General features: G+C 36.2%; 3 protein-coding genes across 11 annotated transcripts in view; 1 reads left to right on the top strand and 2 right to left on the bottom strand.

The window, feature by feature from the left end:
- Nucleotides 1-2,660: 2,660 nt before the first annotated feature.
- LOC135793752 (beta-1,3-galactosyltransferase 5) lies at nt 2,661-11,205 on the bottom strand. Of its 5 annotated transcripts, none has more exons than XM_065304832.1 (2): nt 10,341-11,205; nt 2,661-5,054 (listed from the first exon to the last, which is right to left on the bottom strand). In XM_065304832.1, the coding sequence occupies exon 2, from the start codon at nt 5,041-5,043 to the stop codon at nt 3,931-3,933; it is 1,113 nt and encodes a 370-aa protein (XP_065160904.1). In that variant the 5' UTR covers nt 5,044-5,054; nt 10,341-11,205; the 3' UTR covers nt 2,661-3,930. The 5 variants fall into 5 exon arrangements, with proteins under 5 accessions (XP_065160904.1, XP_065160905.1, XP_065160907.1 ...); XM_065304833.1 differs by lacking the exon at nt 10,341-11,205 and adding an exon at nt 9,016-9,300; XM_065304835.1 differs by lacking the exon at nt 10,341-11,205 and adding an exon at nt 7,170-7,193.
- Nucleotides 11,206-11,724: 519 nt separating this feature from the next.
- Nucleotides 11,725-15,150, top strand: LOC135793746 (fas-binding factor 1 twitchy). Its single transcript, XM_065304817.1, has 4 exons — nt 11,725-13,768; nt 13,825-14,057; nt 14,111-14,719; nt 14,886-15,150. Exons 1-4 carry the CDS (start codon nt 11,968-11,970, stop codon nt 14,982-14,984), a joined length of 2,742 nt encoding a protein of 913 aa, XP_065160889.1. The 5' UTR covers nt 11,725-11,967; the 3' UTR covers nt 14,985-15,150.
- nuf (rab11 family-interacting protein nuf) overlaps nt 15,096-25,103 on the bottom strand; it is a 35,830-nt gene continuing 25,822 nt past the window's right edge. For 3 of the 5 annotated variants that reach the window (XM_065304822.1, XM_065304819.1, XM_065304824.1), the window contains 8 exons: nt 23,522-23,762; nt 20,832-20,960; nt 19,495-19,539; nt 19,154-19,271; nt 17,096-17,260; nt 16,486-17,034; nt 16,237-16,272; nt 15,096-16,076 (listed from right to left, as the gene is read on the bottom strand). In XM_065304822.1, the coding sequence (XP_065160894.1) occupies nt 15,951-16,076; nt 16,237-16,272; nt 16,486-17,034; nt 17,096-17,260; nt 19,154-19,271; nt 19,495-19,539; nt 20,832-20,960; nt 23,522-23,762 (1,409 nt within the window). In that variant the 3' untranslated portion in view covers nt 15,096-15,950. The remainder of the gene's footprint in view (nt 16,077-16,236; nt 16,273-16,485; nt 17,035-17,095; nt 17,261-19,153; nt 19,272-19,494; nt 19,540-20,831; nt 20,961-23,521; nt 23,763-25,103) is intronic. The other 2 variants (XM_065304820.1, XM_065304821.1) reach the window with 2 other exon arrangements.

Raw genomic sequence — 25,103 nt, forward strand, 5'->3', positions numbered from 1 at the left:
ATTAAATAATTAAGAACACAGGTAAAGCCAACCACACCGTCCGACGGCAATAATAAGACTATTTGCCAAATGTCGCCGTTGATGTCAGCAGCATGCAGAGTACCATTTGCCTCAGGTAACATTGCGCGCAGCAACACACAAACCCAAACACTGATAACACGCATTACAAAAAACGAAAACAAGTCTTGAATTTATGTGTATACAAACCAAATTCAATAAAATCAAACGTAAACATTAACTAAATAACTCAAAACTTGTCGCAATTATCTTCTTTCACTACTTATGCAATATATTTTGCTATCGTAAAAGTCATTTATAAATTTTATTAATTAGAGTCACGTAAATCATTCGCTTTAAATCTAGAATGTTAAAAGTTAAGTGAAAAGACTTAAACGTTTACATGTGGCATGGTTTTCAAATCCATATTATATAAGATTAAAATAAATATCATCGCATTCGGTGCTTTGTCCGAACTGCAACGTAAATAAAAGTGAGTGGGTAAAGAAATTATCACATTCCACACGTTGCTATCGCTATTGCTAATGCAAATCTGAGAGATGAAATTTTAATTCTTAAGAAAAAATTGCTTGATACTATTTATCGACGATTTTCGATAATAAATATCTCTTAAACTAAAAGAGATAGCATCCAACGCATTGCTAACTACGAAAGATTGGAAAATTCTCTATCAGATAAAAATATAAAATAATTATATTTCCATTAGTTAAAGGTCGAAAAACGCGACGAAAAGTGCTAAAAAGTGACATTTTTCAATTTTTGCCCATTTTTTTCAATCGCGAATATCTCGTAAACTAAAAGAGATAAATAGGATCTGATCGCAGCGTCTTAATCTACTGATTATTCTCTATAATATAGGATAGTTAAAACGGAAATCTAAGAGATAAAATTTTAATTCTTAAGAAAAAATTGCCAAGGGGGGGTGCTTGATACTTTTTATCGACGATTTTCGATAATTAATATCTCTTAAACTAAAAGAGATAGGAACCAACGAATTGCTGATTACGAAAGATTGGAATATTCTATATCAGATAAAAATATAAAATAGTTATATTTCCAAGAGTAAAAGATCTAAAAACGCCAATAAAAGTACCAAAAAGTGACATTTTTCGATTTTTGCCCATTTTATTCAATCGCGAATATCTCGTAAACTAAAAGAGATAATTAGGATCGAATCGCAGCATCTTAATCTACGGACTATTCTCTATAAGATAACTTCTAATGGTCGAAATAGCTATCCACATCAGGTTTGACAAATATTTGTATTAACTTGCAATGGTTTAGTAATACATCGTTTTCACAACGATATTGTGAGGGTATAGCGTACAGTAAGTGTTTACTTAACTTTACTTGCAGGAAAACCGTAAAATGCAAAAATAGATACTATGAACGATGAAAATTTCCACTCACCAGAGTACCAAACACCGTAAATCAAATGCGAGTAGATACTGAAATAAACAAGAAACAAAACATTAGTTATACAATTTCGGACAATGTTGAAATGAATCCGAGTTCCGGAGAAACCCAAACTTTGCCTTACCTTAAACATTCTCTTATTTGCCATAATTATTTAAATAATAATATTTACCAGGTAGAACAGCCGCCCGTCGTGTTCTGCTGAAGACAAAAGTGGTTCGCACAACTCCAAAATATTATTTACAATCACACAACATGGCCGACTGGCGTCCGACGGCAAGTGATCCCAGATACATGCGAAACTGTATTAAACACACAAAACATTGAATTCCGGAGATTACACACGCGATAAATATTTTGCGACTAAAACCCGTAAATTAATACTAAATTCCAGCAAATATAACGCGTTATAACGAATTTACAACACGAAACACGAATATCCATTTAAGTATTAGTACTTATCGCACGAAGTAAGAGTTGCGTGCCGGCTACACAACAACTGGGCACGCCGACTTTCACTCGTAGGAATATTTTTAGCAAAAACATGCATTATTGCGCCATCTGAGGTTACTTTTGAGTACCTCAAGAAAATACAAAGAGACCTAGCGCCACCCAAAAAACAATGTTAATTGTTTTCTTAAAATATTGGAGGTCTTGAAAGCTACTATACCCATAAGATGGTATATTAATTCTACATGGATGGAATAATTTTGCTGAACCTCCAGTTCATAGCATTAAATATTATAATAGAAAGAGTATTTCAAGTCAAAATGAATTATGACGTTACCAGTACTAAAATGTTCTAAACTTCCAAGTCTGGGACATTCTTAATCATCATCTTTCGTATTAAGCAAGCTAATTGAATGCGACTGTTTTTCAGTGAAATAAATTAAACTGTTTTCAAGACTACTATCTTCATACGAAGAGAAATTAAAGAATTATTAAAATAGTATTTGTCAAAGCAAAAATTTTACTGGATTAGGTATGCTACTTTTTAATGCAATCTACGAGGACGAAGACCAGGGCAAAAATCAGTAAATTGTAACTTAGTGAAATTATTTAAATAAATTGAAAAATACGGCTCCATATAACCTACCTCGTTATAGTTTGCTCGAAATAAAAAGTTGCGCACCAGCAAGCAACGCAATACCGAGATAAGATCGAGTAAAATATTACATTCCTAGAATTGGTGCAGTAGCTTAATGTATTTTGAAAAACGTAATAAGTTTTATTTAGTTAATGTATATTTACTTGGCACAAATTGCTCCACAATAAGCGCAACGCAAACTAAATCTAATCAGAAAATAAACAATAAGTACAATAATACAAAAAATACAATAAAATTAACGAACTCTCTTCATTAAACAACACGAAATTCCTATTCAAATTTATAGTAAGTACAACAGGGTTATTACAGAAATTCTTAATTAAGTTTGGGTGTTATCCCAAATAAATACAATATGTCAAGTTGTAAAGAAGAGAATATGATGAATGTGAATTGCTTGAAATACTTATTTAAAGATTTTGCTCACTCCGAACGACCAAAAATATTCTAACAGTAAACAGTGCTTAAGAGAATATACTATGCTAATTAAATTTTTGCATTCCTCACAAATCTGTGGGAATATTTTAGTACTTTTAATTACAATATTAAATTTGATTCCTTTTTAGAGTAAAATTATCACAAATGAAATGTTTCAAAAAATGGTATCAATAGAATATCTTGATTTTGTTGACTAAATAGGATTCTTCTCTTATAAGTACATACTTAAACAATTTTAAGTACAAGTAGATAACTATAATTCTAAAACACTAGCAACCTCTGCACATAGTTTTATCATTCTTCAAAAAGTTTTGCATACTTGGTTTTGTTATAAACGATCGTCAATTATATGCACCATAAACTATAATGATAAAAATATTCTTTATATAATATATTTTTACTCATATTAATCTGTTAGATACTATAACGTTAATGTTTTGTATGTGGACCCATTTTTTCAAATTTTTTAAAATCCATTCAATGCTAATATAAATTTTCACTGTTTTAAATGACAACGCTTACGCGTTCAGGGGTTTCGATACACCCTTCTACTTAAGTAATTGGCATCTGATTATAATTTTAAACGCTATATATAAGTGAGGAGTAAAGTAAATATCTCCCTCCCCTATAAGAAAATTAAAACGGTTTTTTTCAATCAACATTGCACTTTGTTTAGGCACTTAGCTAAAACGCTTTCATGTCCGAGAAACATACATAACAAAATAAACTACAATTTAAATCTAAGTAACAGTCTTCAGTATGCTTCTCTCGAATAAGTATAATCTCTGCCCTATTTACTATCAACCTGCATATCATTGGTATTCACGTAGTTGTCTTTTAATATAACTTAACATAAGGAACGACGCCATTTTTCAATATCGTTGGTGCGCCCATTAAATATATTGTAAATTCCTGATAATATATTTTTGACTAGAAACATCTTGAAATGTAACTTAAGTGACCAATGATGATGTCGCGTTGAGATTATGATTGTGCTGCTGCGTCTGCGCAAACGTATAATGAAATTGTTTGCTATGAACATGATGTAATGTGTAATTCCACAGTTGGCGAATTTGAGCTGCTTTCAAGTCGGCTGGGCCATAGAGGTAAGGCTTACTTTCATTCCATTCATGAAGAGAATCCAATGCTTTCTTGCTCATTACCCAATCTTTATTGTTCGATAACGTAATATTGGCCTTCTCACGTAGTACCCCGGTAATTACCACATCGTCAATCCAAAAATATGAAGACTTCTGCAGTTCCACGTAAATTTTAAATAATACATCGGGTGAGTACAGTACAGACCAGCCAGGACACATATCTGGGTAGTAATTTTCGCGGTATTCCGAAAATTTCACACGCCATTTGGAACGATACGAACGATTCACTACGGGCTTCTCACGAAGATTACAGAACATTAAATCTTTACCACCATGAGGACTCAACTCTTCATGTAGAAAATCTTTCAAGGTGATAAGATTTACAAAAACGTCATCGTCTGTCTTAAGGATATATTTGGCTGAGGGGCAATGATAAATGGCATATTTGAAGACCATGGCGTGCTTATAAGTTACGTTCTCGTATGAATCGACGAAATTGCCTTGAACAAAGTCGGCAAAGGTTTCGTTTTCGGCGTTCAACTTCGCCTGTAACTTCCTGTCCATTTCTCCAAGAACAAACAGTAGCACAACGTTATCCATCTTCTGGCCCCATGTCTCGCGAATCACCTTTCGACGATGCACGTTTTTAGGATCGGAATGTATCAAGATCAAAAGCAGCGGAGATGTCTCGTTGCAGGCGTTGTTCATGATTGTAAAATTAAAGTTGTTCATATCAATAAGTTGATGATAATCATCTGGCAATAATACGTTTAACGGGTACTCGTAAGTGACATTTGCATCGCTGATCCAATTAGCGGCAAATTGGGAGGGCGGTGTGCTGACTTCCAAAAGGTAGGACGGCGTCGGCGGTCCGGGACCCGTGATCAGTTGCCAAACAGAGAGGCATACCAGAAGCGAAAAGCAGCACAGGACTACCGTATTAGGTCTCATCCGTCGGTCCAACATATTTGTGAAACCTAGAAGCACACAAATAAAACATGAAACGCATGTACTCACTTAATCACATTAAGTCTTCACCAATTTCATTATTCGCTAAAAATAGTATCAGTTTAATAATTATTTTCGAGACTAAATATATCACGCATGTAAAAAATTGTAACCATTAGACGAATTCAAATACAATTTATGCATTTAAAACGCCTACTTTCCACTCCTCGTTAATTTAAAAGGCCTACTTTACAAAATTATTATATTATCTTTTCAGTTAGTTTAGTTCATTAAAACTTCCAAAAACTTGCTATAGTTGGTGTTGTTGTACATTTAAAATTTAGGTATTTTTGAGCAATAGAATTTGAAAAAAGTTAAGTAGGTACAGATTATTTACTTTAGTAAGTTACAAAGTTTACTTTACGTGAGTAGACCCACTGAATCGAATGTTTAATCATCTTTGATAGTGGATTATTTTTCTTTTTATTGCCATGTTCAGGAGACAATCAACAGCACAATATGCAGATTAAATAGAAACTCAATTTCTATAACTGTCGATCCTCAAATCATGTGACCTGGTATCAAAGGTGCAAGACCTTGTTTGGCTCAGTGTCAGATGACCACAAACAAACAAAATGCATTAATAACATGCACCACAAGTACGGGGACTGAGTTGAGGACAAAAATTTAATAACACTACAAAACCGTGACCGTATTTTTTACGATTGTCAATGAATTTGCGGATTCTGACAGATACACATCTTTTGACATGTATATGTTACAGGAAATGTGCGTTGGGGGGTAAATGTGGATTCAACGTACACTTTCTCTCTATAAAAATACATTGAAAGTAAATTTTTCTTTATATATTCACATTTGCCGTCATGAGTCAGTAAATTATAGTTGAACAAGGCGCAGAGCTATATTTTATGGCGTGGACAGGCTTCTAGCCCTTATTTTATTTCTATTTAATGTATTAAAGAACTGTTTTAGAAATAAATTATGTATTTTAATTTGAGTTTTATAGTCTACTTGTAGATTATAAAATCATTTCATTAATTTCAACCAGTTACTAGATGAACGTTTTCTAATTTTCTTTTAATAAATTAATCAGAATTAATTCGGACTATTAAATTTACAGAAGTACATTTGGTGTTTTGTTGGGTGCCGATGTATATGCAATCTTTACTCAAAGTACTCAAGTACCCCAGCTGTTCCGCCTATTGCCATTTCCAAATTGTATCACAATATTATAAAAATACGGCATTCAAAATTAAAATGAGTAATTATCTTCATAAACTCAAAATGACAACTTTGTATATTAATATTAAACATTTTGCGTAGCACTTAAATTAATCATGTATCATTTATCTTTATGGCTTGTTAAATCCTTGGAAAGCACAAATGGTAAATAAACTCGCTAATTTGATAGATTTTACTGCTTTATGAACCTGCATAAACTAGATGAAACTATAGATATATAAAAAAAGAGGTGCAAGTTTACAACTTTACAAGTTTTCCCAACATTACAAGCCCTTCTTGAGCACATATCATTTAGAATACCTAAACGTAATAAACACACCTTAATTTCTGTTCCACCATTCAGTACATAACTCAACGCCTAAATAAATTAATAGCCCGACCAAGGAAACATTTCATTCGAAAAGAATAACTTCCCACAAAATAACCACTAATTCTGATCTGTAATTCACATTCACATTCATTTGTTTTCATTAATATTGCCACATACAGTAGACTTCTTGACCACCTTCATCGCTACCCACAACAAGTCATTAGCACTAATTATTTTATCGGCAAATGTACTTTATGCGCTTCAGACAGCTCATATAGGTAACCACGAACTGATAGCAATCATATTAAAATGCAAATGGTCTCGTGTGACATTAAACAAATATGAATTATTAATACATTTAGCTGTATATATTGTGCAGCTCAAATTATAAATGCAATTATGATAGAAACAAAGCGAGCAACAGTCCAAGCATGCAACAGCATAAACACGAAGCACGATAAAGGTGAACTATATTCATTCAAACAACGAAAACAACACATCAATCAGTCGCTTGCAACACACACATCGTCGAATATGCACCAAGTATTTCACACCTACGGCGGAAACTTACATTGAATTACATTTTATGTTTGCGAACAAAATTTCGTGTTAATATTAAGTCCAATTCTAATAAAAAAAGACGACAAGGACGCGATATGCGTGCAACCGCTTCACCTAAAAATACTCTCCATCTCCACCCGTACACTATTATGTTTGTTTGTTCAGTGGAGAACGTGGGACGTTCAAGCAATGTATGCTATAGAAGTTGCCTCACATAGCACATGCACATGCGCCGTTAAAACAATATGCAATATGTAAAGCCGATATTTATCATTGTTCAAACGCACTGAAACGGAGAACTAGCAAAACATAACGAGCACGATGCATTTGCCATATATTAATTATTAAGCATGTTTCATCACATTTAATAGTACACCGCTACTCCAACTGACCACCTACTAACAAAATTTTGCAACGAAAATTATCTTTTCGCGTAATTTAACAAACTATATACCTATGCAAGATGATTTACACGAAATGTTAAATTTATTCTATTATTTCGCATGAATCGGGGTTTTGCTACATTGAAACCACTTTAACCACTTTAAAACCAAATATAATAATTAATTAACCTGATGTAAAAAAAACTTCTAATAACAATAATATAAATTGAATATATAAATAATAAATATAAATTGAAACATAGGAACCAAAGATATAATTCGATAGGCAAATGCGGTTATTGATCGCATTGTCGAAGTTTGCATGCATTTGCCGAAGTCAACCGGAGTAATTTTTCCACAAATTAACCAGAATATAATTATGAACTAAAATATACTTTATCAATGACTTATATGAATATTTTTCTTGAAATTTATATCTGTTCATTGCAGAACAGTATGCATATGTAAAATGAAACTTATAATCATACAATCTTATCATCATTTAATGAAGTCGCCACCTAAACGATAAAATTAATGTTTCATAGCCTGGCCGAATATATTACTACAATAATAAATTCAGTTTATATATTCTCAAATAGTCTATAGATAAAAAACATAAAAGAATATTTTTTTCATGGACATTACAATGTTAAATGAATGACACCGCGTATGTATTGCAGCTGCTTTTCTTACATTTGAATATTTAATAATAAGCGAGAGATGTAATAATAGCGCCATGTATTTCTATACCCGCATCGAACATACAGATACAAACACAAACTGCCAGTGAGTTTGCTGGTTGCTAGTTATCAGTTCTTACCTGATAGCCAAGCCAGCAGGGCCCAGAAATACAAATGACCAGAGCACAGACAGAATCGATAGAGAAACGTGTATGTATACTTTGAAGGGGCTGCGTTACCCGCCCACCTTATCGAAGAATATTACAACGGCATTGTCGGAGGGGTGGGACAACTAATTAATAAGTCAACACGCATCCAAACGCACACCACACCAAGAGACAAATTCGTCAAATAAAGGGATGAGACTTGACAACTGTGGCACCAACAACAAGAACATAAGAAATTCATAACTAATGCAAGGGCGCCGCTGTCGCAACACGTCAATGCCAAGTGTTAATTTCAAGCAATTAAGATCTACGTACACTACTGTTGCGTGCAATAAATAATTCAAAGTTTTTACAAATGGAGAATTAATCAAATAGAAAACTCGATAATAGGCTAATAAAACATAGGCACAATGCTCAAAATAAACTTCAAAAGTAGTTTAGGTTGAAACAAAGTGACATGACCTCAGCGTGTAAACATGATCAACATTAACTTAACCCAGTTTCCCAATTATGTGCTTATTTGTGAAGTAATTTAATTGCTTTATTCATAAGAAATTAACCTTAGACTTCAATGACAAACAACGCCACTATATGAGTTCAAACACAAGAAAACTATAATACTTTACCCGAGGTAGACCCTCAAATGATGGTCTCAAGTCACTTGCAATTTTGTAGCCATCTTAATGCACCATGTATCAACCTCGACCCTCAGATTCAGACGATTGGCTTCGTCTCTTCTGTAAGGCTTTTACGTGCGACCGTCGACGGCGCCGTTCGACAGACTAGACGTGACTAACAGGTGTTTAATGAACAGACCGCCTCGCGTCGCCGCCCGACTAGTAATAGTGTCGCACCGTAAGCATGTGCATGTTATGCGTTTTACGTAAACCGACGTGTGCACGGCAACAGCATGCGTTATCAGTATGCGTTAATGAAGTTTTGATCTATCTTCAATAACTACGATGTCATAAAATGCTATGTCTTGGCGCACGATATTAGATACTGAAAGTAAATTATAGATAAATTCTAGAACTCATAATGATAATTGTGCACTTGTTTTGATGACCTGGAACAATAGCCGCTCTGTCATTCGCCATCGTAATCGCATAAGAATTACGAGTATAAACATGTATAACAAATAGTATAACCAGAAAGTTGTTGTTAAATAATGTTGACTCGTTTTGCCCAACCGTATTAATTAATTTTAGTCGCACAAAAGTTACGGGTGGATGAAAACTACATACCTAATTTTCATTTTAATCTGATCGTTACATGGTTATATTATACAAGTGTTTAATGTAAGCGTATACCATTTATGTATACATTTATTTCGTATACCATATGTGGTCATGTCCAGTAAGCATTCTTCATTTTAAAGATTGAATTCCACAAGCGCAAATTGCAAATCTCAATGTTAGTTTGGAATCAGTCCCCCTTTTTTAGCACACCCCCATCTTTTTAAGTTTAAATAACTTTCCAGTAATGCAAATACGTTCGTATGACGTTAATTTTCAAAAATGTCCGACTTGATAGATAAACATAGTCCTCAAAAATAGGTCACCACAAATACAATACTTGTAACTATTTATGTGTTGTTTCCGTGTCTAGTAACAACTCGTGTTTATAATTTTTAAAAGTGAAAAAGTTTGTGTTTGTAAAAATTGTAACGATTCTTATCTGGCAAGCATATTTTTAAATATAAATACAGTAACCAATACCTAGTAACTGTGCAAATATTTTCCGTTAGATTCTTCTAGGATACGCGAACAGAATATTCTTGATTTTTAACATCAGCAACGCCTGATATAGTTTAACAGCTCGCCAACATCCAGCCCTTATGCAATATTTAGGTTAAAAGCAAGCCGGCTCCAACTCTTCAATTTGAAAGTAACAAATCCCGGGTTTTTTATAAGGTTTTGAATACATTCTACAATGTAATTAATATACTCACGTTTTTATCGCGAATCCATCTCGATAAACATCTCAAGATATTCAGTCAATCGATGTCGCACTTTGATTTTGACCACCGCGTAACGAGCACCCTGTAGGGCGTGTTGGCACGTCATTGAGCGTCGGGCGCACACGAGTCTGGATGCTGCCTCGCTCTCGGCCGCTTTTCGATATCGATCCGACGCTCTCAAGCGCTCTTCTTGTATACTCTGGCGCCAGCGTAGGGAATCGCCACGCCACAATCCACACTTCCACAATCACAATCCCATTCGCGCGGCGCCACGCACCGGACGAAGATTTTGTCAGCAACAAAAATGTTAAGCAGCGCGCGTGTGTATGACACGTCTATGACGTTGTCGCGGACGTTTCAACGGTTTTTTCCTAACACTGATCGCACTCCATGCATAACACATGTTTCTCTGGTGCGATGCATTTTAATTTAAAGGTGTATTCACCAACGTGTAGCACGACCCCCCGCCCGATTGTATGAGGAACGGTAGGAATTGAATGCCGGCTCGATGTCGATTGTTTGGCATGCGAACGCAACCTACGCGCTTGCCAACGTGCCAGACCAAATAGTAAACTGCGAAGTTCGTGGCCGCGCTGTAGCTGCAGTCACCACGCGCGCTCAAGAACGTTGCCGTTAACTGAAGCGGTCGAAACACGCCGCCCGTTCTTTCACTCAACCGTTACTTCTTCAAGGCTTCCAGTACTCCCGGACGCTGCCACGGGGATTCCAAACGGCAACGTCGCACCCGGCCTTTTTTCTAGCAAGGGTTCAGTTTCCAAGAATTTACGTCCATAGGTCCCTTAAATTTTGTTAAGACGACGCATGTAAACGCCCACAATAAAAATTTACTACCGTGTATTGCGGTTGGTGCACGCGGCCGGTGCTGACTGATGCATTGCAACAGCTAAAGTTGAAAATGTGAAATGCCACGAGAATTCACCCTACATGCTGGAGGTCACTTTGAGTTCAACCAATATCGTCGGACTAATCGACACGCACATGCAAATTGCACTGAATTCAAAGGGATAATGATATGTCTTCACTTTTTATGTCCAGTTTGTGTTCAAATTGCCGCACCGATCCACAAGCGCAGGAGTTTTAGCTAGCTGGTAAACATTTGGTAAAAGTTCTTTTTCGTTCGAAAACTTTATTTAAGGTCAGGCAAAGGGCCGAATTCTCTAGGTGCTTTATGGCTGTAATTCACAACTGTTTCCGCATTATTTCCACGCTAAACATTATTTTACCTGTGTCTAATGATATCATCTGCATTGTATTCCGCGTCCAATAAAAACTACCGCTCGATTGGTATCAGCAGTTATTATTTATTCCCATCTCGCCCGAGCATTATTTAGTGTACTGAATCCTTAATATGTGAAAACCGTAATTATGGTTTCAAAAATAATACGGAAACTCTCATATTATTACCACTGCCATCTTCAGCAGCTTAAATGAACTATTACAGACTACTACTTTGGCTATTTCACTATTTGAATTGTATCACCTAGGAAACAATATAAATCATTACAAACAAAACATTTCTGTGAAATAAACATTTAGTCTAACACAGCAAACAAAGCATCATTTGCGTTGACTGGGTTGGCTGTACAATTAAATTTAAATGTCTAAATTTGATTTAGACGATCCCTTGGGGGATTTGCTCTCTAATGGGAGTGATGATAGTTTCTTCGATAATCCCAAACCAAAAACTAAACGTCCAAGTACAGCAAAAAGTCCCGAAAAGAAATCGGTAAGTGATTTGTTTGGTCTAGAAGATGCACCTGCCCCCATTGACCGAGCATCACGTGCGAAAGACGATTGGTTGGGTTTGGAAACTCAAAAAACATCTTCGACAACAATACCTTCGTCCCCAGTTAAAGCAAAAGCAAAGCCTGCAAAGAAAATAAGTTTTGAAGATGATGACGATATTCTCAATACCTTGGGCCTGGAGAAAAAGGCAGAGCCAAAGAAGAACGACGCGAAAAAATCATCCTTAATGGAAAGCATTCTCGGTCAACAGAAAACCAAGGAAGACAATAAACAGTTTTTATCCTTGGATGATCTACTTCAAGAGAGTAAAGGAAAGAAACATGATATGCCGGCAACGGTAACACAATCGGCTTCACAACTAACCGATAAGTCTACGATAGGCATGTCTTCGCTGGATACAACGCGGGAGGGACGCCGAGGACGGGTGAGAAGTGCTAATATTTCTGACCCTTTAGGGCTATTACAGAACAATCAACAATCTGTCGAACTTGAAGCAAAACCACGGAGGCGAGACCTTACATCAACCATAGAGTCGAAACCCGAACATCCAACTGAAATTATTCAGCCCATATCCGCCAAATCTAACTTAGGTGATGTTTCCGATTGGTTGGGTGGCACTCAAGTAAAAAAAGTTGAAACAGAAAACACAGTCGTCCCACCAGCAAATGTATCATCGGTCCTAAGCACTTCCGCATTTCCACCACATGCAGATCCAACTAATACAAGCCACATGCCAATGCAAGGATCTATAGATAATTTACTAACTCAACAAAAGCTAGCGGCGTCGCACATTGAATATCAAAATACTTCCATAGCTTTGCAACAACAAGAATCACAACTTTTGATGGCTCTTCAATTAAAAAAATACGAAGATAACATGGGTGATATGCAACGAAAGCAGCAAGAAATACTTATGAAACAAGAGCAGCAATTTAACACGCTCCTAGATAAACAATTCACAAAACAGCAAATTATGGAAAACAATATGCGATTACAACAAGAACGTATTAATAATCACATTCAAATGTTAATTTCACAACCGGCCATTTCATCCGCACTCAGTCCAAAAGAAATGGAGCGATTAGATGATCTGCAAAGGACTTCTACAGACGAAATGATAAAGCAATACGAAGAAATTGTCGTGAATCTTAAGCAACGGCATCATGAAGAGATATTTTTATTGGAAGAAAGTTATAAAAAACAAATTTCTACCTTGGAGCAATCAATGGAGTCAGTCGAGAATCATTTAAAAATGGAACTAGATTCATTGACCTCCAAACAAAAGGATAAAGTCGACGCCATGGAAGAAGAATTTAAAATAGAACTTGGAAGATACCAGAAAAAAATTGAAGAACAACATCAATTACACGATGCTGAGATACGGCAAATGAGAGAAAATAGTAACAGAGTTGTTGAGGAAGTGAAGTATGAATACAACACTATAATTGAAAATCTTAAATCTTCCAAGAACTTGGAGCATTCAGTACTGACGGATGCACACGAGTACACTCAGAAATTGGACGCAAGTTTGAAACTGTTAGATATCAATAGTAGGTCAATATTAGATATAAAAGAAAAAGTTCACGGAGATTACAATGTCTTGAGTCTGGCAAGGGAAGAAAGTCTCAAAGCAAAACAGCAAGAAATTGAATGTAAGATAATTTGTAAGATTTATTTCAAATGAAAATTTATATTTATTAAATTATAGCTATGCGAGTAACTTTAGAAAAAGCTCGGGAATTAGCTGACCAAGAGCGTGCGCAACTCATGGCCGTGGTGCGAAATTTGGAATTAAAACTAGCCGAACACAGTCAAAACACAAGAGAGGAACGCTTTGCTCTCCAACAAGCGGCGTCTACTTTAGCGGCACGGGCAGCAGCTCTCGATAGGGAAGCAGATTTCAATAGGCAATCGTTGGAACGTGAAAGACAACAACTGAAAGTACAAAAAAGGCATAAAATTATATTTTGTTGTTAATTTTTGTTTATGTTAAGGTTCTTCGTGAAACTATTCTTGCCGAGCAAGAAAAATCTCTTCATGAGCTCACAGAAGAAAAAATTCAACTCCACTCTGAGCGGGTCCGCCTTGAAACAGCTTCTAAACTAAATCCAAACTACGATGCTCAACGTGCGAAAGCAGAAGTCGAGGCAGCAATTCAAGTCGCAAAAGAAGCAGCCGAGATGACAGACAGGGAACGCGAAAATTTAATAAAGCAAATACGTGAAATCGAAACTTTGAAACGCACATTGTTGGATAAGGAATCTAGACTGAAGAATCGCGAACGTGACCTGGACGTTGCCATGGAGCACGCCAATCGCAAGAACTTGCTCGGCGAAAAAGCACTTGAAGATGCCCGCATAATTCAGATGAATTACAATGATAAGCTGCGCGAGATGCAAGCGCAGATCAGCTCGATGAATATGCGAGAGAGGAAGCTGGCCGAAGATAAAATTGCTATATCGAAAGAAAGACTGACGTTGCATAGCAATGCCAGGCAACTCAAAAAGTGTGGGCTGTGCGCAGTGGAGAATCACCAGATCAACGAAGATCACGAAAGCAATTTATCAGAGCCTGTCGAGCACGATATGCCACGATTTATTAGTGTAAGTTTGACGTAATGTTTTACTTACTTTCAGTTTACACACTTTTTGTTCCGTTCACTTTTGATATTCGTATCTTCACGTGCACGTCGTTACATTTCGGTACTGCCAACGAATGTTAATGACAATTTTCATTATTCAATGATAAATATAACTTGTTTTGTTGTAGGTTAGCGACGCTGACATGTTCAGACTGCAGCTGCAAATGAGCGAAGAGCAGTTGAGCTCTAATCAAGATATAGAAAAATTTAGTGCCTTCAGAGGATGACTGACGTTTCAAAGTTTTTATTTTACTTTGAAATAGTGTTATGAGTTTTAATTTTTAAATAAACATGTAGCCCTGTACTAATCTATGCCTCATATTATAAGAGTGCAAAAATAAGTTAAGACTGATTATAATTTATTCTATTTGGAAATAAATGAGATATTAATGATTCAAGTACAATTGATTTTAGGAACAAATAATGTAATAATGCTTACATGAATTTTCTGAGAAAATGATCAATTATTTAGACAACTTAATCAATATAACACGATTCAATTAAGACACTCCATGCGAAGGCGTCCACTTGCAAACACATGCGTCATGAATCATTCATAATTATTTAAAAGTAAAGAAAATATATTTAAAAGTCTGTCTGAAGACTTGTTTTTAAAATATAGGCCGATCTACTACTCTTGTCTCCATTACAGTATTATAAATTACAAATATCTTCAATACGAACAATAATTACAAACACTAATTAACAATATAATTCTCTTGCAATAGTTAACATACGAAACCGAATGGCTTGAGCGATTTTAGTGTTCGAATCGGCCGCAATGATTCACACATTAACGTGGCATTAAAATTTAGTCTGATTCAGCAATACAAGTACACTTGGTTTATTATGATCATCGCAATTGCAACCAATGCACTGAACTGCATTTATATCAGCATAAATTACAATAAAATATATCCAGTGATCACAGCACCTAATCACAAAATGGACGGACCATTGAGCTAACAAATTAAATTCCGAATATTTTGTCATGATTATCAAAAACAAAATCATAACTATAAATACGCGCTAGTAGTCGGTACAAATTTTTCTTCCATATGGAAAATTGCAATGAACTCTACTGGTTCTTGCAACTTTATAAAAAACTGTTTTTTACTAGCAATAAAATTATTGTAACTTCACGTACACCTTCAATGTTTTCGACTCACTTTTCCATAGGGTTAATAAGAAAATTAAACAGATCTTCGATTCACTTCAAGCAATTGAGGACATTTTTCCACGATGTTGAGCAGAATACCATCGATATAACTGCGAAGTTGCGAGTTCACGTCTTGCTGCTCTTTGAGAGCATGTTGCATCTAAAAACAAATTATCTGTTAGACACAATATTTAAACATGTGCGCCATTCAATGTCAAGGTTCAATCGTATTTTGTTCACATCACATAAATAAAACACGGTGCTTCTAGGCTTTGGTGTGTAAATGTTTTCATGCAAAAAGTGCAAGCAAACGTGCGTACCTTAGCTAAAGCATCATCGTCTCCGTGAAAATCGCACTAAAATCAAAGAAAAACACATGTAAAAGCCACCGATACTTCACGTGCGACACCACATTTAAGAGGAGCATAAAAATCGAAAATATTTCCGTGTCGATTTTTGTTATAAAAAGTATTAGATTTTCGATCAATATTGTGCTTGCTATAGATTTTGACAATTATAAACTAACCCCAGTATGCATTATTCTAAGCCTAAATCCAAGTTATATTTACCTCATCGTGAGTCATTTCATCAAGTTCAGCAGCCAAACTCAAGCCAGCTGTGAGTTGTCTGCCTTTCTCAACACCAGCGTGTAAAATGCTGGCCTGCAGCTCTTCATTGCTGTCTTGCAATTGCTGATTTAATTCTCTCAGCGACGCCATCTCCTCGTGCAGCTCGTCTAAGCGCAGAGCTTCCGGCGACGTGGTCGGTAACGCTGGAGTGCGCACCTCCGCTCGCAAACGCTCTACTTCGCGAGATAGCTCTTCGATTAGTTGGCTCTGGGCTTCGTTGGCTTTTATCAGTCTTCTCTCCTGTTCTTTATATTTATGCTCATCTTCCTTAAGTAGTGAAATTTCGTGCCGAAAGTCTAGTAGCTGGTCCGACAATTCCTTCCGCTCGTTCTCCAACTTCTCAACGCGCACGCGTTGGCGTTGCGCTTCGTCCTTGTGCGTGTTTGCTTCCGTTTCTGCTGCGTGTTGGCGGATGCTTGAATTTTCTAATTGTAGGACCTTTTCGCGATCGAGTCTGGCAATGAGTTCTTTCGTTCTGCGTTGTTCGTCCTAAAATTATATTAAATTATTGGTGATGAGCAGAAGCAAATATGAAATATGGGGTACACACATGTATTCGTTCATCAGCGCGCATTTCGGCATCTCTGAGTTGCTCCTCCAGCATGATGACTCTCGCTTGAAGAGCCGCATTATCGGCTTTGGCACGAGTATATCGCTCATCATTGTGCGTTGCTGAATCTTGCAGGACACCCATTTGTTGCTGAAGCAGTTGCACCTGCGCATAAAGAGAAATAAGTCACTAAATATTTATGAGCATTCTTCATCCACGGAATAGTTCAAATACTCGTATCATAATTTCAATGAGATCCGCTTCCGCTTTCCTATTCTATTTCCCGCTGACAACGAAAAAATGCAAGCGTATCGCAAGGCAATTACGCAACAAACTTATTTAAATATTTACTTTGTGGTTTACGTCTACCAAATGGCTCTTCGTCCTATGGGTGTAAACTGAAGGTGTTTTAAGTAATCCCTGTGGGATGACGCCTTGTGAAGGCCCGACAAACTCAAACTGCCCTTCCCACATGTCGTAATCCAAGTCGGGCGTTTTCATAGCGCCTCTGTCTTCCGTTTCCGGTTCAGCTTCGCCATTGCACTCGTCCTCTTCAAGCTCTGAGTCGCGATACTCGTCCTCACCGTCGCTCATGGTCACCAAGAGGTTTATAAAACCCGCCCACCCTTGAATACTATTTCACTTAAATGGATAGCATTTTTGAAAATCCGCGCCCCAAATGCGATAACCTTAAGTTTACGCGCCTCAGCAAAATGCGCGACCGCTAAAGTTTATTTCATGACTGACGCGATCGCAATACCATTCTATTTGCGTTCGAAACCACACTCGCTATTCGCTAACGTACTATTTTTCTACGCCGGTTCAAATGCAAACATAAATTATTTTTAGTTTTTTTACTCATAACACGTATAATCGTTTCGTCTCAATTTCGAATTTGCTTGGTGCCTATAAAGATGTTGTTTGCGTTGAAATTAGTTTACTGATCGATGACAACACCAAAAGTATCAGACAGCATATCATCACAGTACTTAGTCACTATCTCTTAGTCACACTGCATAATTTTCAGCTTTAAGGTTTGCACTACAACGGTTTAGACAAATTCTGCACTATTCGTGGAACACGTTGAGAAAGCGTCCGAGCTTATTTGTTTAAATAAATACTGCGGTATGTGAATTCGAGGAGCGTCGCACAAACCGCGCCTCACTTACTCAGTGAGCATCGCCAAACGACGACAATGCGACTGCTCCCGACTCGCCCAATCATTCAGCCCGATAAATGAACGTATAGAACTCGTGACGTCAGGACGTGTGCAAGTTAGGCAATAAGCATGAACATATTATCACAACCTAATATGTGTGTGTAAAGTGTACAGTTTGTTTTGATAAATTCATTTGCGGCAAGATAAATTGTGAATGTCGCTTGGTGGGATGCGCGAGAAATGCTACTCTACTGCACAAATTAAAAGTAATAGGTCGATAAATATGCACCGATTATTAAATCAAAATGGTGTCAATTCATTAAACTTGAGACAATAAAAGAAATTGAATAAAAATACACCAATGGCTTTCACGACCGTAGGTATATTTGGTTAGGGCAGCGAATATGCTTAGTGAATGCTTATCGAGTTTAGACAGTTTATAAGCAATCAATCCCTCCCATCCGGTAGAACGCCGGAAACGATTGCCTGCATTCAACGTTTTTTGTCTCCTCTCTTGAATGTTAATGAATACAAATTCTTGAAAACAAATTTTAAAATATTCTTCGAATGTGAGCATTGCTGCATAATAAATTATGATTTTCTTCTTTTCATAATTATACCTTACTTTCTTTATTAATATTTACTTGTTTATCCGTTCACACATTAGGAACAACGTAAATGTGGGAAAAATGACGTCAAGCCGCAGATTACGCAATAACTAATGCACGTGTAATAAATATGAGAAAATGTGACCTATTGTTCTCTTCTAAAGCATTATCCAATTATTTGCATATTATGCAAAGCCGCGTGAATTGCAATCGCTTAAGATAAATTTAATTAACCATTATAAAGCTAAATGTACATACGTATGTATATTCAAGAAAACAATGTATATTTACCTTATGATTTAAATCAAGAACATCTTCTTCGAGTGAAGCATCTGAATACATGTCATCCGCTGTATCACAGTTGCTGCTGCGCCCAGACGAGTTGAAGCTGGAGCTGCGATAAAGTTGGCTGTAAACATTATTTGGGAATGATGAACGAGGAAGAACTAGTATTGGCCGTAAAGTTATTTAAAGACATCAAACACATGTATGTTAGAAAGAGGAAAGAGCATATAAGCTTAAATGGTCGCTGATTAGTAGAGGTAGTATTTAATACTCTCACTAATCAAAATATGTATGAAATTTGTTATTAATACATCTTCCTTTTACCACACCTACACAAACTTGTTTACCTTGCTAGAGCATTCGATGTGATTTGTTGTTGACGTTTTCCAGCACTGAAATCGAACAAACAATTTAATAATACCAAATTGATAAGACTGTTTTAATATTTGTCAATGTAAATTTCCAAATGCGAGCCAGCAACATTAATACATGCTTTTAGATTTATTCCCACAAATTTTATGTAGTCCATTTTAGTATTTCACTGAGTCAGACTGTTTTATAACTTTCTTTTTTATTGAGAGGAAAATGTGTCGCGTGATTGCGCCGCAAACAGCGCGAGCACTATACACCTACACGATGACATTTGCCATAACTACAAGTCCATCACTAAAACTAGAAACATTCACCTTGTGAATAAGGAATATGTATTGTGCGTTGACTCAGAAATTTCCCTACCACTATTCTAAACAGAGCTCACACCGAACATATCGGTATAGTTAGTTGCATACAGCTAGTTGAATTTAAATCAGATGTACATGAGGCCTGCGCGCGCAGCTTAAACCATGATATTTAAGTTTGAGCAACGCGACTGTTAGGATGTTAGGAACTGGCTGTTTCGAAAGTTATTATTTGCATCCGATGTGTCATTAACATTTTGTGTATTTTTGTATTTGCGTATTACTGCCAACACCAATGCTTTGGGTGAAATTTCATTTTTCTACAGAATTATAAATCTACTCTAGAAAGTAAAGTAAATTAGCAAAAATTCACAACACGTGATCAATGAAAAACAGCAGATAGTATAATCTGAATGCATTTTTATTAAACTGGCTACAATACTATGTTGACATTGTAAAACAAAATTCTACTTATTTGAATCTTATAAGAATATGCACAAACCGAACAAATGTAAGGATTCTAAACCTTCAAAGGACAATAGATACTAAGTAACTATTAAAACAAAGAAAGGAAAGAAATCACTATAGACTACCTATCATATATTTGTTGTTGTATCTATAATTTTACGAAATCATGTTTATAATAACCATGTCAATTATATCAAGCGATAGAAGATCCGCCTCAGCTTGACTAACCGCACGAATGCGCAAGAAGCGGCAATCCTATGTGTGTTGTATTATTTTATTGAATTGCATCGCATTGCACGATTCGTCCGAGGAAATTTCATGTTTTTATTTCGCAGTATTTTCGAAAGTCAGTATCAATTACAGTGAAATTATAATTTGAAATTACAAAGCTCACCTAAACACATGTTCATAGCTCAGCTCAACAAATGAAGATATTAATAACATTGGTAAATTATTATTACTTAGAGAGTATTATTAGTTGGTATCATAATATATCTTCCCTTACAAATGTTAAATAAATATTATTTTGATAGACTTACTGTCGGAAAGATCCCCATCGACGATTTGGAAGATTATCTGAATGATTGCTCTGCGTACGTCGCAAACTGGTGCGTAACCAGGTGTGGCGATTGATGGCCGCATTGCCGGAAGGACTTCGGATTCCATCACTAGAAAAAAAAGCACCATAATTATTTTATTATGTGATAGCTACGAAAAATCAATACAACGACCTAAATAAAAATTAAATATTGCTTTTGGTCAACGCTATTTTGATTCTCATATATTTCAACACATAAAGTTCCTTTTACGAGAGAACCATTGTAAGACTTTTTTTCGAGCTTTTAAAAACGCCATGAGAAATATTTCTGCGACATTCCAAACCTTGTGCATGTCCAGCCAAATATCAACCATGTTCACTGCAACCATTGGCAAGTTTTAATTGATAGCATATCTTAACGACAAATATTGCATTAATTAAGTGTCTACCAGTTATTATGACTTGTATAATTTTTATTTGTTTTTTTTTTACGCGATGATTGCGTTTACAGGTAACCTATTATACGAATTAACCAACATATACCGTTTAATAATGTAGAAACTCAGCTTCCTATACACTCACGACAATAATAAATAAATAATTACTAATTATGACATCAACATGTGAGCAGAGACCAGGAAGCACTGATATTTACAATAACGAATTACCTTGACAGGCAGCAACTCACAACTACATCAACTCAGGCATAACGTCCAGTGTTTGAATTATTATTTACCACGTTGAACAATAAAATTTGTTCGTAAAACTCTTCCTAATTGTTCTTATTGCAAGTAGAATTCACGAAAAATATAACTTAAGCTAAGTTAAGTTAAGAAAGTCGTTCCACAAACAAATACCGTCCGATCATAGAACTTGCTGGAAAGTACGTATAAGTAGGTAGTGTAATAAGAAACGGACATGATTGTTTTTCATAATACGGTCGTTATTTTGTCTCTTCGTTCTTTGTACCTCATTAATGTGGGCCTTCGCTGAACTGCTCTTAAGGTTTCAAGATTTATTCAGTTCAACTGGTCGTGCGAGTTTAAAACGTAAGTCGGAAGACATGCATTAATCACAAGGCTGTCTGTATGCAGGATGCCAGAACCAAGGCGCTTGAAACCTAACGAAACTCGATATAGTCAACACGAAACTTACGTGAAAATAAAGAAATGAAGAACTAGAAGGTACAGGAAGTCATCGTCGCCATCATCACCATCGGTCACACACACACACACACACACACACGCACTCACATGGCTAACCAAACACAGAATACACTTCTGCTAAGTAACATCAGATGGATTCCACAAGGAGAAAGTTTATCTCGGCCGGTTTTACACAAACACTGACGGTTTAAAATCAAAGAAGCGACAAAGGAAACAACACTGGACATTTTGAAGTCTTACACCGATAAACAAAATACTGCAGAGACAAGAAAACAGATTACGGCGATTATAACGTTCATAATCAGCGTTACATAATCATATGTTTAAAACTTGAGATTGAAAGAATTCTAGCGAGTACAGCACACCTTCGTACCATGTGGTACAATGCACCAACACTCCGATATTTATAAGGCAAGAACTCGAGAACCCCACTTAAGTCGACACGAAAAGGTATGACTCATTCACTTCTGCCTCTACATAGATAGCCCACGGATAAGTCATAAATTACATAATACCAACAGTTTGCAAGTAAAATATAAACATGGTACATAGAATAAATGAGTGCGCAACAGAATATGAAGGTATTAGGAACAAATTAGCGTCAACATTCGCTTAAATTTTTCCATTAAAGCACACACAAAAATACAGTTCACACTAGCAAAAGAAACAGAGTAGGTATAGAAGGTTATATTAAGTAATAACGATTCAACTACAACCGAAATAAGGTTAAAATGCGCTTATTTACATTGTTCAATTCAGACCTCAGTTTTTCAAATTAAAATTTTTATAAAATGTTGTTAGCGGAGTCTGGGCATAATAACTTAATGAAAAAAGTGATTATTAAGATTTTTTCTATATAAAAAAATAAAGTCTAAAACCAGTTTGCTTGTTTGCTTTTTTCTTCTCCTTGTAGTTATTTCTTGTAGTTGATATAGACTGTGAGTCAATTATCGCACCTATTTCATAGTTTTAGGACTGTTCGACACGTCAAACAAGAAAAAGACTACAGCTATTTATAGGCGATCGATTGTACCTACTGCACACAAATACCTAGTTCAAAAATAAGTGCGAGACACTTAAAAACATAGAACAAGAAATGCACATCAAATAGAGGTAACAGCGGCACAGAAATAGAGGTAACAAATAGATAATCTATAAAGTTATATTAATGTCTATCGAATGCCAGCGGTTACTGAAATTAATTAAGTTTCGTGTCAATTTTTATGTCATTCAAGGTAAATTGTGTTGTTAAAACAGGGTCTTGTTCATTATTTATTATACAATTCAGAGAAGAAAAGTAGATTTTCGTAAATTTCCTATTCCATGACCTTGTTTCGGGTCATGAAAATTGGGCACACTGGGTCAATTCTAACACATTAGAAAATTTCCAAATTCCATTAGTTGCGCCAAGTTCAATTTTCATAGTCCACTATTTCATCATTATAATAAATGGAAGGTACATACCTTCAAGATATTATTTAGTTGCGTGAATAATAAATAGTAAAGAAAAGAAGACTTGACTTACTTGCTGGGTCGATCAGCAGCGATGCCCGAATCGGCGTCGTTGTCGGGCGTTTCGCCTTCACCTTCATGCTCAAAGCACTCGTAATTGTCGCCATCCGAAAGCGAGGAGCACTGACTCTTGCTGACGGCGTCGCTGGGTCGAGGGCTGGTCGGCGGGCTGAGAATGAACCGTGAGTCTGCGCTGCCGGCACCTCCCAGCGTTGCCGATTCCGTTGCCGTGGTAACCGGTGACATCATGCTTTCTACAAAGAAGATACATCAGAAAGTTAACAACGTGATACTTATTTATAACGCTGTAGGAACATCCAATTATTTAAGAGAAACGGAATTGTCCGCTGTGATTGTGCGAAACGCTTTAAACGAAAACTATGTATCATCGCCGGAATGTCCCCCAAGGTATATTAATCGCAAGTCCTGTTACTTGTACTTTTTGTAGTATGCGTTTTGCACGAGAAAATAAAATCCAGTAAAGACTGTTATACGTGCTATACGCTGGTCCCTGATATTTATTGCAAACACAGCAGCGCATCAACGTAAAAAGCGTTACAATGGTGAAGTCATACAATGAATGTGGGTCAACAGACGCTGTTTAGCAGCCAACTAGCATATCTTCGTTTGCAAACTTGCAAATAAAGCACGACGTATACCTAGAGACGTACTACAACCTTATAACCGTATCGTTTATTTCACGCTTCAAACGTACCGGGATATTCAATCTTGCAACCAAATTTTTGTTTAAATGTTTTGCCTAAATTATGCAATACCATATTGATTTGTACATTGGTTTAAATATTTGTTTGTTTGGACTATTTGTTTAGACTAGTGATAACGTAATTTTTCTTCCAGCTTCGCATTAAGCATTAAAATTTATATCGTGTAGTGATGCAAATTTTGTGGAATTGTCTTGAATTGATGTTCAGATTTACTATGTACAAACAAATCTAACAGCAGACCTGCAAATCAACATTCTTATGCCTTTTTTTTCTTGTCTTCTTTGCTACATTTCCGCACTTCAATCGTTGAATTTATTATGCATAGTAGAGATTCATCGCAAAAACTTCACTCTCTACTAATACTTCATTTACTGTTGTTCATAAATCAGCACTCAAAGCATACTGACTTTCGACAGTAATTTGCAGCACGAGCAACATAATTACCTAGATTTCAGCAACAATATATAATGCACTATGCCGAACTATTCGAACGAAATGATGAGCGATGCCGCATAGTATATTGTTCGCGCTCAATAAATGCATCATCGCTTTGAAATACGCGTATACACGCTCAACTACATTGTTCGAAGCTACACTTTCTCCCATTGCAATTGACTTCCCCAGTTACTGTCTCTTCGAGCACACTTTTTTCGCAATTGCCGCGCGCGGCGAACAACAATAAAAGTTAACGTTGTGAATACCGTTAAATAGTGTTTAATCGTTTATAGAAAGTTCATTAAGTTCGATTAAAAGTATTTCAAATCACTGCCTATATGCTCAGTGTTAGTGTCAGTCATTTACTTGATGTTTCAAGCCCTATGGATAAAATTTCGTTTGTTCTCAATGTTGGCAAGTTGTGTAAGTTGGTAA

This window comes from Atheta coriaria, unplaced genomic scaffold (genome assembly GCF_025399875.1).
Source record: "Atheta coriaria isolate IRGN ID8LTWV9N9 unplaced genomic scaffold, Caltech_Dcor_3.1 hic_scaffold_6_pilon, whole genome shotgun sequence".
Classification (NCBI taxonomy): Eukaryota; Metazoa; Arthropoda; class Insecta; order Coleoptera; family Staphylinidae; genus Dalotia; species Dalotia coriaria.

Coding starts and splice junctions, on each gene's coding strand:
- LOC135793752 (XM_065304831.1), bottom strand. CDS start 5,483: ATGATTAAACATTCGATTCAGTGGGTCTACTCAC. Junction 5,055..5,449: donor GATTCAGTGGGTCTACTCAC/GTAAAGTAAACT, acceptor GTGTGCTTCTAG/GTTTCACAAATATGTTGGAC.
- LOC135793746 (XM_065304817.1), top strand. CDS start 11,968: ATGTCTAAATTTGATTTAGACGATCCCTTGGGGGATTTGCTCTCTAAT. Junction 13,769..13,824: donor AAAACAGCAAGAAATTGAAT/GTAAGATAATTT, acceptor ATTAAATTATAG/CTATGCGAGTAACTTTAGAA. Junction 14,058..14,110: donor GTGAAAGACAACAACTGAAA/GTACAAAAAAGG, acceptor GTTTATGTTAAG/GTTCTTCGTGAAACTATTCT.